Source organism: Halichoerus grypus, chromosome 1 (assembly GCF_964656455.1).
Source record: "Halichoerus grypus chromosome 1, mHalGry1.hap1.1, whole genome shotgun sequence".
Taxonomy (NCBI): domain Eukaryota; kingdom Metazoa; phylum Chordata; class Mammalia; order Carnivora; family Phocidae; genus Halichoerus; species Halichoerus grypus.
In genome coordinates this window covers 177641381-177654948 of record NC_135712.1, presented here as the reverse complement: position 1 = coordinate 177654948, position 13568 = coordinate 177641381, and the positions used below count along the sequence as shown (strand labels likewise).

General features: G+C 44.0%; 1 protein-coding gene across 2 annotated transcripts in view; it reads left to right on the top strand.

Annotated features, from left to right (window-relative positions):
• GXYLT2 (glucoside xylosyltransferase 2) overlaps positions 1-13274 on the top strand; it is a 97263-nt gene extending 83989 nt beyond the window's left edge. Inside the window, exons 6-7 of one of the 2 annotated variants that reach the window (XM_036111877.2) lie at positions 5818-5990; positions 11232-13274. In XM_036111877.2, the coding sequence (XP_035967770.2) occupies positions 5818-5990; positions 11232-11414 (356 nt within the window). In that variant the 3' untranslated portion in view covers positions 11415-13274. The remainder of the gene's footprint in view (positions 1-5817; positions 5991-11231) is intronic. The other variant, XM_078075984.1, reaches the window with a different exon arrangement.
• Positions 13275-13568: the final 294 nt, after the last annotated feature.

Sequence of the window (13568 nt, the reverse complement as noted above, 5' to 3'; positions counted from 1 at the left end):
GGGAGACTGCCCATGATCTGGTCATCAGGAGCCAGAAGAGCAAGGCCATGTGGCATTTTCCTCTCTCAGGCATGAACACCTAGGTCTCTCCCTTCTTCAGGAACAATCTCCCTAAAGGTGGGCTGTGGGCAGGGAAGGAAATGAAACCAGCCAAGTATAGATAAGGAGGCAGGGCGTCCAGAAGATAGCAACAGTAGGATTCTGCCCACAGGGAGAGGGAAGAGCTGAAATGCGCCTGGAATATACATAGATTGTCATGGATTATACAAAGGGTGGGATACCAGGGAGCTGGAGGGGTTTGGTGGTGCCACAGGGAGTGGAACACATAGTCACGTGGGACAGCCTCTCCGGTGGCCCCAGGCGGGCCTTGTTTTCATCCTGCCAGGGTCACTAGGGCCCTGCATTTTGGGCATACAGCCACACTGGCCCTCACCCCGCCAAAAGCTCCCAGCATCTGTCAGCGGTGAGCTGTGGGGTTGACAGGCTCAGCTATCTGGCGTTAGGATTGTTCCGGGAAAATGGTAACATCTTGTTTGGGGAGTCTGGGACTTTCATGAGCTCTGATACAAAGCCAAGAATGATGACTGTCAGATACTTGTGGGAAGTAGCCTTGTTGTATTTACTTTCTGTCTTTCACGTGCAAGGCTTTGTGCCTGGAGCGGAGTTGGTCTTCAAAAGAGTCGGTTGGTTGAATGAATGGATTTGAGAGACTGGAGTGACAGAGGGAAATGAATGGAAGAGAAAGTCCACAGCAAGGAAATCGAGGAGTGGAAGGAGAGGGAGAAATCCAGAGAAAGCAGGACACACCTGGTAGCAGAAGGTAGAAGGTCCCATTTACTCATTCATTCAGCAGATGCTGCTTGAGCACCTACTATGCGCCAGTCCCAGTGGCAGGCGCTGGGGATGATGCAGCGGACAGAACGGACAAGCGCCTATTTTCACGAAACCTACCTTTTATTGGAAGAGGTAGACTTCCAAAGAGCAGCAAGTAGTTGTTACAAATCATAGGTTGTAATAAATGCTGTAAAAGGAATAAATAGGGGCACCAGGGTGGCTCGGTCGGTTCAGCATCTGCCTTTGGCTCAGGTCATGATCTCAGGGTCCTGAGATGGAGCCCTGAGTTGGGCTCCCTGCTCTGGGGGGAGTCTGCATCTTCCTCTCCCTCTACCCTTCCCTCCCGCCCCGACTTGTGCTTGCTCTCTCGCACACATGCTCTCTGTGTCTCTCTTTCTTTCAAATAAATAAATAAAATCTTTTTTAAAGAAAGGAATAAATGAGGCATTGAGAGAGAGACTTTCAAGGCTGGAGGGAGAGGATTGCTTCTTTAGGTTGTGCGATCAGAGTAGTCTTCCTGGAAGAATGTATTGCCCTTTTCTGGAACAAGATGCATTCTGGAAGAAGGAGGAAGAGGATGCTGGGAAAGCTCAGTTCCAGAAGGATGCATTAAAGAAACAAAACTAACAAACAAAAATTAATGATGCATCCAACAGCCTTCATTCTATTGGTAGTGTAGTGAGTGAGTAGCAAGCCTATTTCACCATGAAGTGAAAATGATCAGGCATGAGCTGTTCCATAATCTTAGAGAACCCAAGAGTACAAAATAATCAGAAACGTAAGGAGCAATCAATTTACACGGCACTTTGCGAATAGTTAGGAGGCTCTGGAAATAAATGTAGACTCCTGAAGCCATCACTAAGGGATTTCAGAGCCATAGGTAATCAGTTAATGGGCTTCTTTATCTATGTAAAAATGGAGAGGAAAATAGCAAAGACTCGGGGTTTGAAGAGGGGTTAGCTTGAAAGAAGATTTTAAAATAAATTGCAGTGGTTCGACGCTTTGGGGATTTGGAATTTTAAAACCATTCATGATATTATTTCCTGAGCAGTGGAAAGTAACCTGTTTCCCCATGCTATCATTTTTAACCATCAGATTTTGACAGCCCTGATAATCTTGCTTAAAATAGATCCATTTCAGAATGGTTATTGATCATGTGCCAAATAGCCATCATTAGTCCACTCTGCATGTTCATCAGCTGATCTCCATAGATGTTCCCTCTTTAGTCCACCCCATGATGCTAGTTTGACCCCTCTCCTCCTGCCCACCCCCGCTGACCCCCCTCCTCCTCCCCCCACCCTCACCCCTTAACCAAATGGAGATTTCAGAGTGTAACCCGTTCAAAATGTATCTGTGAATAAAAAGACACAACTGTTACTTTTCACTGCTCTGTCTTTGGATTACAGGGCCCCAGTTTTCTTAGGGGAATTACTCTTCTCTCTCTCTCTCTCTCTCTATCTCCCCCACCCCACCTGCTTTTGCATGCAGTCCTAGAACTCCGTCTGCTCCTGACTCCCACTCACCCAGTCAGACCATATCCTCGGAACCTGAGTCTGGGGATCCAAGAGCAGAAAGTAGCCAAGGTTTCGGTGTTGGCGAAGTTGGCAGCCGTGCTGAAGAGCTGACGTTAATTAGCGCCCACCTGTCAGAGTCCAGGAGCTGCCCCACATCCTGACCCGGTTCAGCTTTACCTCTGATTTTATGAGCTACTCCCTCTCTTTCCAAGGAAAAATTCTTTTCCTTTTTTTTTCTTCAAGCTGGAATCAAAGTTAGTTACTTGCAATCCAACATAGATACATATTTCTTGAATATTTTAGGTCAAAGCAGTCTATTTATATGACAGCTTTGCTACCGTTATCTTACCCCTTTGAAGAGACTGAATTTATCCCAGCAAAATTAAATAGCTTATCTTTCGTAAAGCACACTCTGATTTCCAAACTCTTCACCATGATCAGGCCATTTTCTCCTCCTTGAATCCTCTTCCAGGGCTCCATTTTTGACTGTCAAAATCCCATCCTTAGTTTGTAAGTCTGAGTTTAAATGAAACTGTACTGAAATATCCTCCTTTCTATGAACCCTGATAAAAACATGTTCATTTTGACTTTACTACATACTGTCTCTCTTACAAGAGTATAAATTCCCCAAGGGCAGGAGCAGAGCCTTATCATCCAGCGACACCAATGTCTTGCAGTGTGTGAATGAATTCTTCTTTCAATTACATGCTCAATGTATTTTGCGTTTCTTCCTCTGAAAAATTCTGAAGGGGATTGTAAAGATGTGAATTGAATTCTGTCTGGAATCCAGTTTCATAGTTGAGATTCAACAGCTGGGTTTTAGCTGGTCTTTAGGAAATCGACAAACCCCTAAACTTATGAGCAAGTGTTCTTAAATATGCCCAGTTGTACCTTTCCAATGATAAGGTTGAAGGCTTTCATTAGACTCTGAGATCTGTGATCCATAAAAGGTTAAGAATGACTGGCCACCTGCATATCTAGAAACAATTGGAGTAAAACCTGTATTACCAAGGTACCGTGTGTCGAGAACTATACTAGGCTCATTCCCTTTATTTTGTTTTATTCTTCCAGTGACCTAATGCAATAGTTCTCATAACAGTAACAATGGTCGTTGTCATGATTACAGCTTACGGTTATTGCATGCTTTCTATGTGTCTTACTGTTCCAAATACTTGTATTGATAAGTTCACTTAGTACTCCCCAGAATCCTACTGGACAAAATATTTACGGTCCTCCCCCGTTTACAGATGATGAAACTCAGGCTCAGAAAAATTATGTAATTTGGCTGAGTTCATGCAAGTAGGGTCAGTCCTGTCATTCAAAGCCAGTGTGGGTTGACTCCAGAGCTTGCTCCCTTAGCCATTTCACTATTAGCATAATAAAGCTGGAGTTCAACCCCAGATAACTTAGCTTCTTTTTACTGCTTCTAAATTGAGGTCCAGATAACTCATCAAGGTTGTAGAGCTAGGAGATGGTGGAAGCCAACTTTGAACATACATTTATCTGATTTCAAAGCCTTTCTATTTCATCTTCTGCCCTGGAATGCCCTCACTGGGCGGGTCCTCTCAGGAGGCTGCAAGGAAAAGGAAGGTTTCCTTAGCAGTGGGGTCCTGTACTACCTGCGAAGAGGCAAAAACCTCCATCACCAATCTCAAATGCCACAAAGGCGGAACCAGACTTTCCTTTGTCTGCTGGGTACAAAGCAGGCACTCGGTAAATATTTGTTGATTCAATCAGTGTATTTACAAAAACAGAGATGGATTCTAGGGCAGTTCACTCAGCAGGGAACATTAGCAGGTGCTTAAGCAGGGATTCAACTGCAAATACCCAAGCAGGTATCATAAAGGAGCGATGTGATTCATGGGGTTCCGAAAGGCCACAATTGGTCTGAGGTCAGACACAGTTTAAAAGCACACGAGCACTTTTAGATACTTTCTGTCACGGAATCCTCACGCTGACCCCCTACGCTAGAATGCAGAAAAGTCACACAATTCCAAGAGGAGTTTAAATCTAGATAATACAACTTCAGGGTGAGCACTACTCTCTCCCAGCTATGGATTATATATGTACAAGTGTGGAAGTGAATGCAAGTAAGAGCAGCATCGCGGTGGAAAGGGGTTCTCCCAAGAAAAGGAAAATCTCGCAGGGTGTTGTGAATGATTAAGAATTGGAGGGTGCCTGGGTGTCACCATGGCCCGTAAAGACTGAGTGGTAGAATTATTACACATAGTCCACCAGAGGGGATGTGTGATGACCTCTTCCTTGTTTGCTTTCCATCTCGAAGCTCTCTGGAAGTAGTCTCTAAGAAGGGTTAGCCGTCAGCCCAACCCACGAGCACATCTCTATGTTGCTTTTCTGACAACGGTAATTGATTTGCTCTAATGCTTCTGTGTTCTCACAGGGGGCCTTTCTCATGAACACTGACACACACTCACAGAGAGCTTTGATTCCTACTGCTCTTACCCCAGCCCTTAAAGGCATCAAGCTGAGGAGCCAGGAAGCTCAGGGGTCGTGAATATGTTGCTAATTTTATCATCCTAGCCGTCAAACAGGATTCGAGCCGAGTTTCTCAACCTTGGCACTGCTACTCTTGTGGAGGTTGTCCTGTTCATTGTGGAATGTTTAGAGTATCTCTGGTCTCCACCCACTAGAGAGTAGTGGCCTCCTCCATGTATGACAACCAGTATCTCCCTCCAAACATCGCCAAATGACCCCCGGGGAGGCCCTGGCAAAGAACCACCAGATTAGAGATACACATACAAGTACACGAGTGTGCACATGCTCACCCACAATGTGTATAGTCACCTTGACACAGGGACTTTTTTATTTCTTTGCTCTTTTGTGGGGGAGGGTTCTCCCCTTTACTGTTGTAGTTTTTTGTTTTTTCCTTCCATTTTGATTTTGTTGGTTGGTTGGTTTTTAATCCAAAGAGGAACCTTTGCTTCAATCTTGATTCCAATTTTCCAAGTCTGTCTGTTTCATAAAACCTTCCTGAAGAGTGGATTGTAAGTGCTAACACGGTTGACCACCACTGTGTGCTTGGCATTCGGCAGAGCATTTTACCCATGTCTTTTAAATCTAATCATCCCAGTAGGAAGGAGTTCCTATCCTACCCATATTACAGATGAGGGAGGTGAAGCACAGGGAGGCTGAATCGCTGGACCTAGGTTGCAGTGTTTCTGAATGAGAGAGTGTGGGTTTGGACCTGACTTTGTTGGCCTCCTTGTCCCCGATGCATTGCCCTCCTTTTCTGGGGGGAAACCTACAACATCACGAGTATGTGCCCCTTCAATTCCCGATCTCAAAATATGGACAAAATATGGTGAAGGTTGGACCGTGAGTCCCAGTCACACCCCCAGGCACTGAAATCGCGTTGGTGTGCAGGGTATGGAAACACGGGTTTAACCATCAGGTGTGCAGAGGAGAGCGGGCACTGACTGCGGACGCGTCTTTCTCTTGTCACCACCAGAGTGTCTCTATGTGTTCCCCTGCCAGTGGAACTACCGTCCCGATCACTGCATGTACGGAAGCAACTGCAAAGAAGCTGAGCGGGAAGGAGTGTCTGTCCTGCACGGGAACCGAGGCGTCTACCATGACGATAAGCAACCCACTTTCAAAGCGCTCTATGAAGCAATACGAGATGTAAGTGTGTCCCCCCCCCCCCCCCGCCCCCGGCCGTGTAGCAGACGCATGCGCACTCCACATGAAGCAGGACAGTCACTTGGGTCCTCGGCACCCTTGAAGGCCAAAGAATTCCCCAGAAGCATTGAGTTCTGCCCCTTTCCCTAATCTCAGGTACCACCTCACTGTATCAGCTCACTCCCTCGTATTATAGCCACTCTTAATCTTTACAAGTAAGTCACTATTTGGGGGGGGGGGTCCTTAAATAAGTTCACTTAAGGAGGAAATGAAAGGCCCAGAAAGAAACCCTCTGCCATTTGCCATAACAGAGGGGAATGTGTTAGGGTAAAGATCACGTAATAAGAACAAAATGATACTATTCAGCTCAAGCTGAGTGTGTTGCCTGGTTGCCAGCATCCTGTTGAGAAATCCGGTGTGGAGGTGGTCAATTAGGACAAGGGATCAAACTAAAAGTAAAAATCAAGTCTTTATTTACATCCTGCAGCAGTGCAAGCAAGAGGCAAAAAGAGGCACGAGCTCCCCTGTGTTGCGTCGGTACCCAGCAAAGGGTACTGGTCAAGAGAATGCAGCAGAGACGCAGAGATCCTCTCAAGGCTCCTGCATCCTTATGGACCTGGAGGCCAGGGGAGGGGGAAGGAGAAGGGAAAGAGGGTCGAGTGGAAGGATACCCCTCCTTTCCTAGGAGGCCTCCAAATGGAGGTGTCTGGGATAGGAATGCAGGTACGAATTTGAGCGTGGCTGGCCCGGGGCAGGGGCCTGAGTTCTTGACTCAACTCCTTCAAGTAAACTTGCCTGTGCACCAAATCTCGTGTCAGGAGGGCAGCTCCCCATCCCTCCAGAGGCCTGCCAGCAGCCTTGTCATTACCCGTGGTTGAGTCTGAAAGACCAGACATAGGATTTTGGCCTGGAGCTGGACTTCTCACGGCCTCAGGCCCCCTCTTACCACCTTGGAGAGATTGATTAGCAAGTGTTGAGATGTTAAAGATGCCTGGGAACTATCTTCTTGCGGTAAATGGGAAGGTTGAAAGAAACTTACTTTGGTTCTCACTACCTAAAATGCCAGATATTGCTGGCCCTTGCCTTTCATCCCACACTTGGGGAAACGCTGCATTCCACATTGCTTTTTACCTTGAGATCACTAGGGGGAAACCAGCAACAGAGATTCAGAGATGTCCCTTTTGAAACGGTAACTCCAAGACATAGAGTAGTGGTCAGCGAACTTGGGCCAGATCTGCCTTGCTGCCTGTGTTTGTAAGACGTGTGGGCTGGGAACGGATTTGTAAATCATTGGGAAAAAAAAGAATATTTCATGACGTGAGAAAATTATATGCAATTCAGATTTCAGCATTCATAAATAAAGTCGTATCGGGATGCAGTGACACCCATTCATTTATGTGTTTGTCTGTGGCTGCTTTCAATGACAGAGATGAGTATTTATAACAAACTGTGTGGCCCACAAAGTCTAAAATATTTACTGTCTAGCCCTTTATAGAAAAAATGTGCTGACCCCAGACATAAAGTATGTAGACTTTGTTAGAGGTATTTTTCTTAAGAATCCACAAACCCTCACGGTTTCGCAAATGGCCTTTGGCGGGAGCAAATCCTGAGACACAGGAACACATTTTTTGTGTGTGAAAAATGTGCATCTTGCTAAGGAGAGTCTCTGGAATTCCAGAATTTTCTCTGCAGGGAATGAGTTTAGCCTGCATGTAAGGTAACACCGCTTTCTTCTCCTGCATTTCCTGCTGTTGGTTTTCAAAGACCAAGTGATTTAATTACACAGAAAATTTGTTCTGTACTTAGTGATATCATCACTTTAGATATTCAAACACTGACTCCGGGGCAGAGCCATTCAGGAGCGCAAACAGAAGTTAAATGGGTTTGCAGCAGTCCATCAGAGCCAAGCTTGGGTTTCTTCTGTGACCTGCCAGCCCTAGTCTGGAATAGAGCAACGGTGGCTCTTGAGTTACCATGCGTCTTGTTTGCTTTCTGGAGGAACAGAAAGAAAGCCAAATAACTGGGTCATAAATGATCCTGCCAAATACACAGTGATGGTCCTCACGTGGGCCTCTAAGGACCATTTGCAGTCAGGCATTTCAATCAAGAATATCGCTAACCCCATCCTGAAATGCGAACAAACATAGGCTCCCTCTTGGAAGACACGTTTCCCCACTCTCCACAGGGCGGCGCACCGTCTGGTGGGGTCAGGGCCTGGCTTGGGGATGGACAGACCTCAACGCAAGGCCCAATTTTTGTCCCTTTCTGGTTATTAGTCATTAACTCTGTGCTCTTACCTTACTGGGCCTCAGTTTCCTCATTATCTCCTCAAATGGAGATAATAGTGTCATCTGCCTCATAAAATTGTTGTGAGGATTCCACAAAATGATGGTTTTTAGATTTTATTTATTTATTTATTTATGAGAGAGAGCATGAGAGCTGGGGAGGAACAGAGGAGGAGGGCGAGGGAGAGGAAAGAATCTTCAGCAGACTCCACACTGAGTGTGGCACCCCATGCGGGGCTTTGCCTCATGACCCTGAGATCGTGACCCTGAGGTCATGATCTGAAAGGAAAACAAGAGTTGGAAGCTCAGGGGCGCCTGGGGGGCTCAGGCGTTAAGCAGCTGCCTTCGGCTCAGGTCATGATCCCAGGGTCCTGGGATCGAGCCCCACATGGGGCTCCCTGCTCAGCGGGAAGCCTTCTTCTCCCTCTCCTACTCCCCCTGCTTGCGTTCTCTCTCTCTGTCAAATTAATAAATAAAATCTAAAAAAAAAAAAAGAGTTGGATGCTCAGCCGACTGCGCCACCCAGGCACCCCAAAGTGATGGGTTTTTTAAGCTTGTAGTACAGTGCCTGACATACGGTTGTGCCCGATAATTAGAAGTTGTTTCGATGATAGCAGTTTCACACTTACCTCCTTCCCTGCCTTGTCCACGTTGTCTCACTCGCTCTCTCTTCCTCTGTCTGTAAAGATGTTTTCTCACTCTCAAACTGCATTTCTTTCTCCCTTCGTCTCTCTCTGAAAGTATTCTTCCTGTCCCTCCCCTTTCCGCCTCCATCTCTTCTCTCTCTCTCTCTCTCTCTCTCTCTCTCTCTCACTTGCCCACACAAACCCTAACCCTGTGTGTCTGTGTTTGTGCAAAGGGAAAGTGAAGTCTCCTTCCATTGTGATCCAAGGAAATCATCTGTCAGGTAGACATTCTGTCAGTAATTCTTCCAACCAGCATCTATGAAGAGCCTATTTTATGCAGGGACAATTCTAGGTTCTAGGCACTCAGAGTTAACAAGACCGACAAAGCCCGGTCGTCAGGAAGCCTGTACTGTGGGTGGAGGAAGCCACAATACTCACATGGACGAAGAAAGAAAGAAAAATTGTACCAGGTAGTGAAAGGTGTTAAAAAGGAACCAGAGCAGGGTGATGGGCTGAGAGTCACGGGCAGGGAAGAGCGCTCGAGAGCTGGGGTCTTCAGGGGGCCTCCTCGAGACTGATATGTGATCAGTGAAGGCAGCCATGGGGCAGTCTGGGGGGGATCCTGCTAAGTAGAAGGAATAACCCAGGGAAAGCCCTGGAGGCAGGGATGAGTTTGGTGTGCCCAAAGGGCAGGGAAGAAGCCAGGGTAACCAGAAGGGCGGAGACACCAAGGAGAGTTCCAGGTCCCATGGAGCCTTGAGGACAAGAGAGGAATTGGAATCTTATTTTAAGTGCAGTGCGAAGCCCCTGCAGGAAAATGATATGGTCTGATTTAGGCTTTAAAAATATCACCTTGGTAACTCAGTGCAAGGAGGCAAGAGTGCGAACACAAGGGCTATTTATGAAGAGTTACTGCAGCCATCAAGGTGAGACATGGGGGCGACAGGAAGGTGGGCAGCGGTGTCCACATGAAGGCATTGTGGTAAAGAGAGATTTTACAGTGCTTGCTGATAGCCTGGATGAGGGATGTGGGGGAAAGAGAACCAAGGATGACTGCAGGGCTCTGACCTATTCTTTTCCTGTCACTAGGGATACGGTGATGAAAAAGGAGTTGATCAGTGGTCTAATTTGGGCTGAGAAAGAAAACAGTTGTCCCAAACATGGTCCTTCTTGTGTTACATAATGCATAATCTCCTAGGAAGAAATTCACATTTCTGATAAACATGCTTAAGCAATATTTCTGATGAACTTTAAAGGGATTAAAACTTGTTCTAGGAAACCAGACACCCACCCACTCTGCTGCCGGGCAAGCAAGTACTGACCTTTCACCGTTCTTTTCTTCCTTTTTTTTTTTTCTAATCTTTTTGTATAAAATTTCCTCGCCAACAATGAATCTTTGACTTGACCTACTGGAGGCCTTTTCCATTTCAACCAGATTGTAATAAAAATTTGAACATGCTCATAACTAAGTGGTCAAAAAGACTTATTTTGGAAAATTCTGCTCATAAACACCTTTCATGGGAAAACAAGAGAATTTCAAATCAAAAGCCCAGTATTAAGTGGGAAAAAAAACCCCAAAAACCAATATTTGGTACCTGAATTATTAAAATGAAGTTCAGTGACGATAAATTTTACTAGTAATGGCTAAACTCTGGACTTCATGAGATTACTATAGACATACCCTAAAGTTTCTTCATTAAGATTACAACAAACAGGTGCCTGGGTGGCTCAGTTGGTTAAGTGTCCGACTCTTGGTTTTGGCTCGGGTCATGATCTCAGGGTCATGAGATCGAGCCCCATGTCTGGCTCTGTGCTCAGGAGGGAGTTGGCTTGAGAGTCTCTTGTTCCCTCTTCCTTTCCCCCCCCCCCCCCCCGTATGCTCTGGTGCGTGGGCGCTCTCACTCTACAATAAATAAATCTTAAAATTAGTTGCAACAAATGCAAAAAAATATGAAGAATTCAATGTTTTATCGCAGTAGATTTCAAGTCTCTACTCGCGCCTTGCTTCTCCTCAGCAAGAGCATACTAAATAGAGAATATTTTGTCCTTGAAGATATATATTGATCTTAGATTTTAAGAGCTTTAAGGACCCAAATAAATCATTTTTTTTTTTTTAGAGGTAAAGAAACTGAGGCCCAGGGATGGTAAGTAATTGCCTGGGGCTGCACAGGATTGAATCAGGTTTTGAATCCCCATCAAATGTCTTAGAACATCCAAACCTATGCCTGCATGCTTAATTCCCTGTTTCATTTTTTAGTAAATGTTGTTTGCATTTTAAATGGCATTTCAGTCACTAAACATTTTCTATCATTTTTTTTAAAATCCTTTTTTAGTTTCCCTTTCAAGATAATCTCTTTCAATCCATGTATTACCCGCTCCAGCTGAAGTTTTTGGAGACTGTTCACACTTTATGTGGACGAATCCCACAAGTGTTTTTGAAGCAAATTGAGAAAACAATGAAAAGGGCTTATGAGAAACACGTCATCATCCAAGTGGGCCCCAACCAGATGCACTGAATATTTTTCATATTGTCGCAAGTGGATTTGGCCTCTCAAGAACAAGGCAACGTTCATCTTTAAGCTGCCTGGATCTCTTTCGTGTGAATATTTAATGGTGCTCTGTGACAGTTGCGTTTAAAAGGCCTCGTTCCATGTTGCTCAATTATTTGCCCCTAAAAGGAAATATGCTTTAATTTTTTTTAAATTGCTATTTATCTCTCTGGGTTTTTTAAAATTGTATTATTACTCACTTAACATTGTTCAAACAGGTGGAGCTAGCTGTGAAAAGGAACTTTTGTGAGTCTTCCAATTCCTGTTAAATGTCTGAGACCACGTCAGTGACATCTCATGTGGTGTATTAATCTAATATTCTTGAGACTCTTTCTATGCAACGGACTCCCTCATATCCTTGTTATAAAAGTAATACATGCTTGTTGTAAAACAGAAAAATGTTAAAAACTTGTAGGGAATACAGATCCGTGGACCAAAATCAAAATTAGATTAGCCATAATCCTACCAACTGGTGAAAAGATTGTTATTTTAATGGGTAGATGCTCCCAGCCTTTTCTCCCTATTTCTGTATTTATTTGCTGGTTGTCTTTTCCATTGTAACACATATGCAAAACAGGCAGTTTGAGTAAAAGCTGGCCCCTATGCTGAGATTTTTCTGTAGAGACAAAAATTTAGAGAGAATGATTATGTTTACAGTGCTTTATTTAAAATACATCTGGCAGAAGTATTCAGATTTCTGCTGATTGGGCAGTGTTAAAGGATGGAGCATATCTGGGGGTGTTTTTAAAGAAAAGCTGTTTAGATTAGTGGAAGATTAAATAATAGGAAATACTTATGCAACCAGACCTCTGAAAGGAAATTCGATAATTGTGTTAAACCCAAGGGGTCACTTTAACAGAGATGTGATTTTGTGTTTACCCACAGACAAAAACATTTTATCTCTTACCTTAGTAGGGGTGACCTTCTCTCTTCTTTAAACTCTTGGGCAACAGGTGGAAATTAAAGGCCAACTTCAAACTTATGTGTACAGAATAGATAGTTCAGCTGATTCCATTGACAAGAAAATTCAACTTCCTACCAGCCTTAGAAAGGTCTCTTTAAATTTTTTTTCCTTCTCTAGGGTTACCCAGCTGTTAGCCAAGGAACCAGGCAGGTCTTATCACCTAGCTGCAGTGGAGGAAATTCTATAGTCCCCCAAGGGATCTGACTTAATCCCTAGTTGCTCCTGTAGCTGGTATCAGGGTAAGAGTATTTTGCATAAGGCTTTATTTACCTCAAAAAACTTGTGCAGAAATGATCTGGTTGTTCACAGCAGCCTAATGGACTTAGTAGGGGCCTGTATCATCTCCATTGGGCAAATAAAGAAATTATAATACAAAGAAACAAGGACACCCAATATAATTGCTGTTCTGTAACACGTACAGGTATGGTAAGATGCATCCTGTTTTACAGACAAATTTTTGGAAATAAAAGTATTAAATACTCTTCATCATATGTAGACAGTGATCTAAAAGCATAAAAAGAAAAATAATATTTTGATAATGCAAATATGGTGTTCTATATATTGGAGCCCAGTTGGATATCATAGGTACTATATCCACAGGAAAAGCCTTACCCTGAAAAAATATATGAAAATCTCAACACTCCAAAGAAATATATAGATATCAATCAATATTGGTATACAGAACCCTTATGGTAGTAACAAATTCTAAAATGTTAGAGGAATGGCCTATACTTTCCTTTCGATCAGTTGGGCGGCCTGTGATTTATTATTTTTGTTAAGGAAATTACCATTATGATGTGTTATATTCTTATATTTTCTGTTTCCTCATTTCACCATTAAAGGTGATGTCATTTATTATTTTATATCTAAAGGCCTTGGGGTAATTTTTGGATCCCACAAATGGGGTTTTAGTGAAAGAGTCAGAATGTAAACATGATTCCCTGACTTCCATTCCAGTCTTCCTACTCGTTCAGCATGGCCAGTAAACCCTACAAATGTCATTCAGATTTGTTGGTGACTTACAGACCTAAAGAAGTCCTTTCCTCCTTCGGTGAGTCCCATAAAAAATCTGTTGTAAAGACTTTGAATACCGCAATACCTTTTCTTTTATGAGAGTCTGGTTTACCCACAACTCTTAACTATTGGTTCTGGTCTGA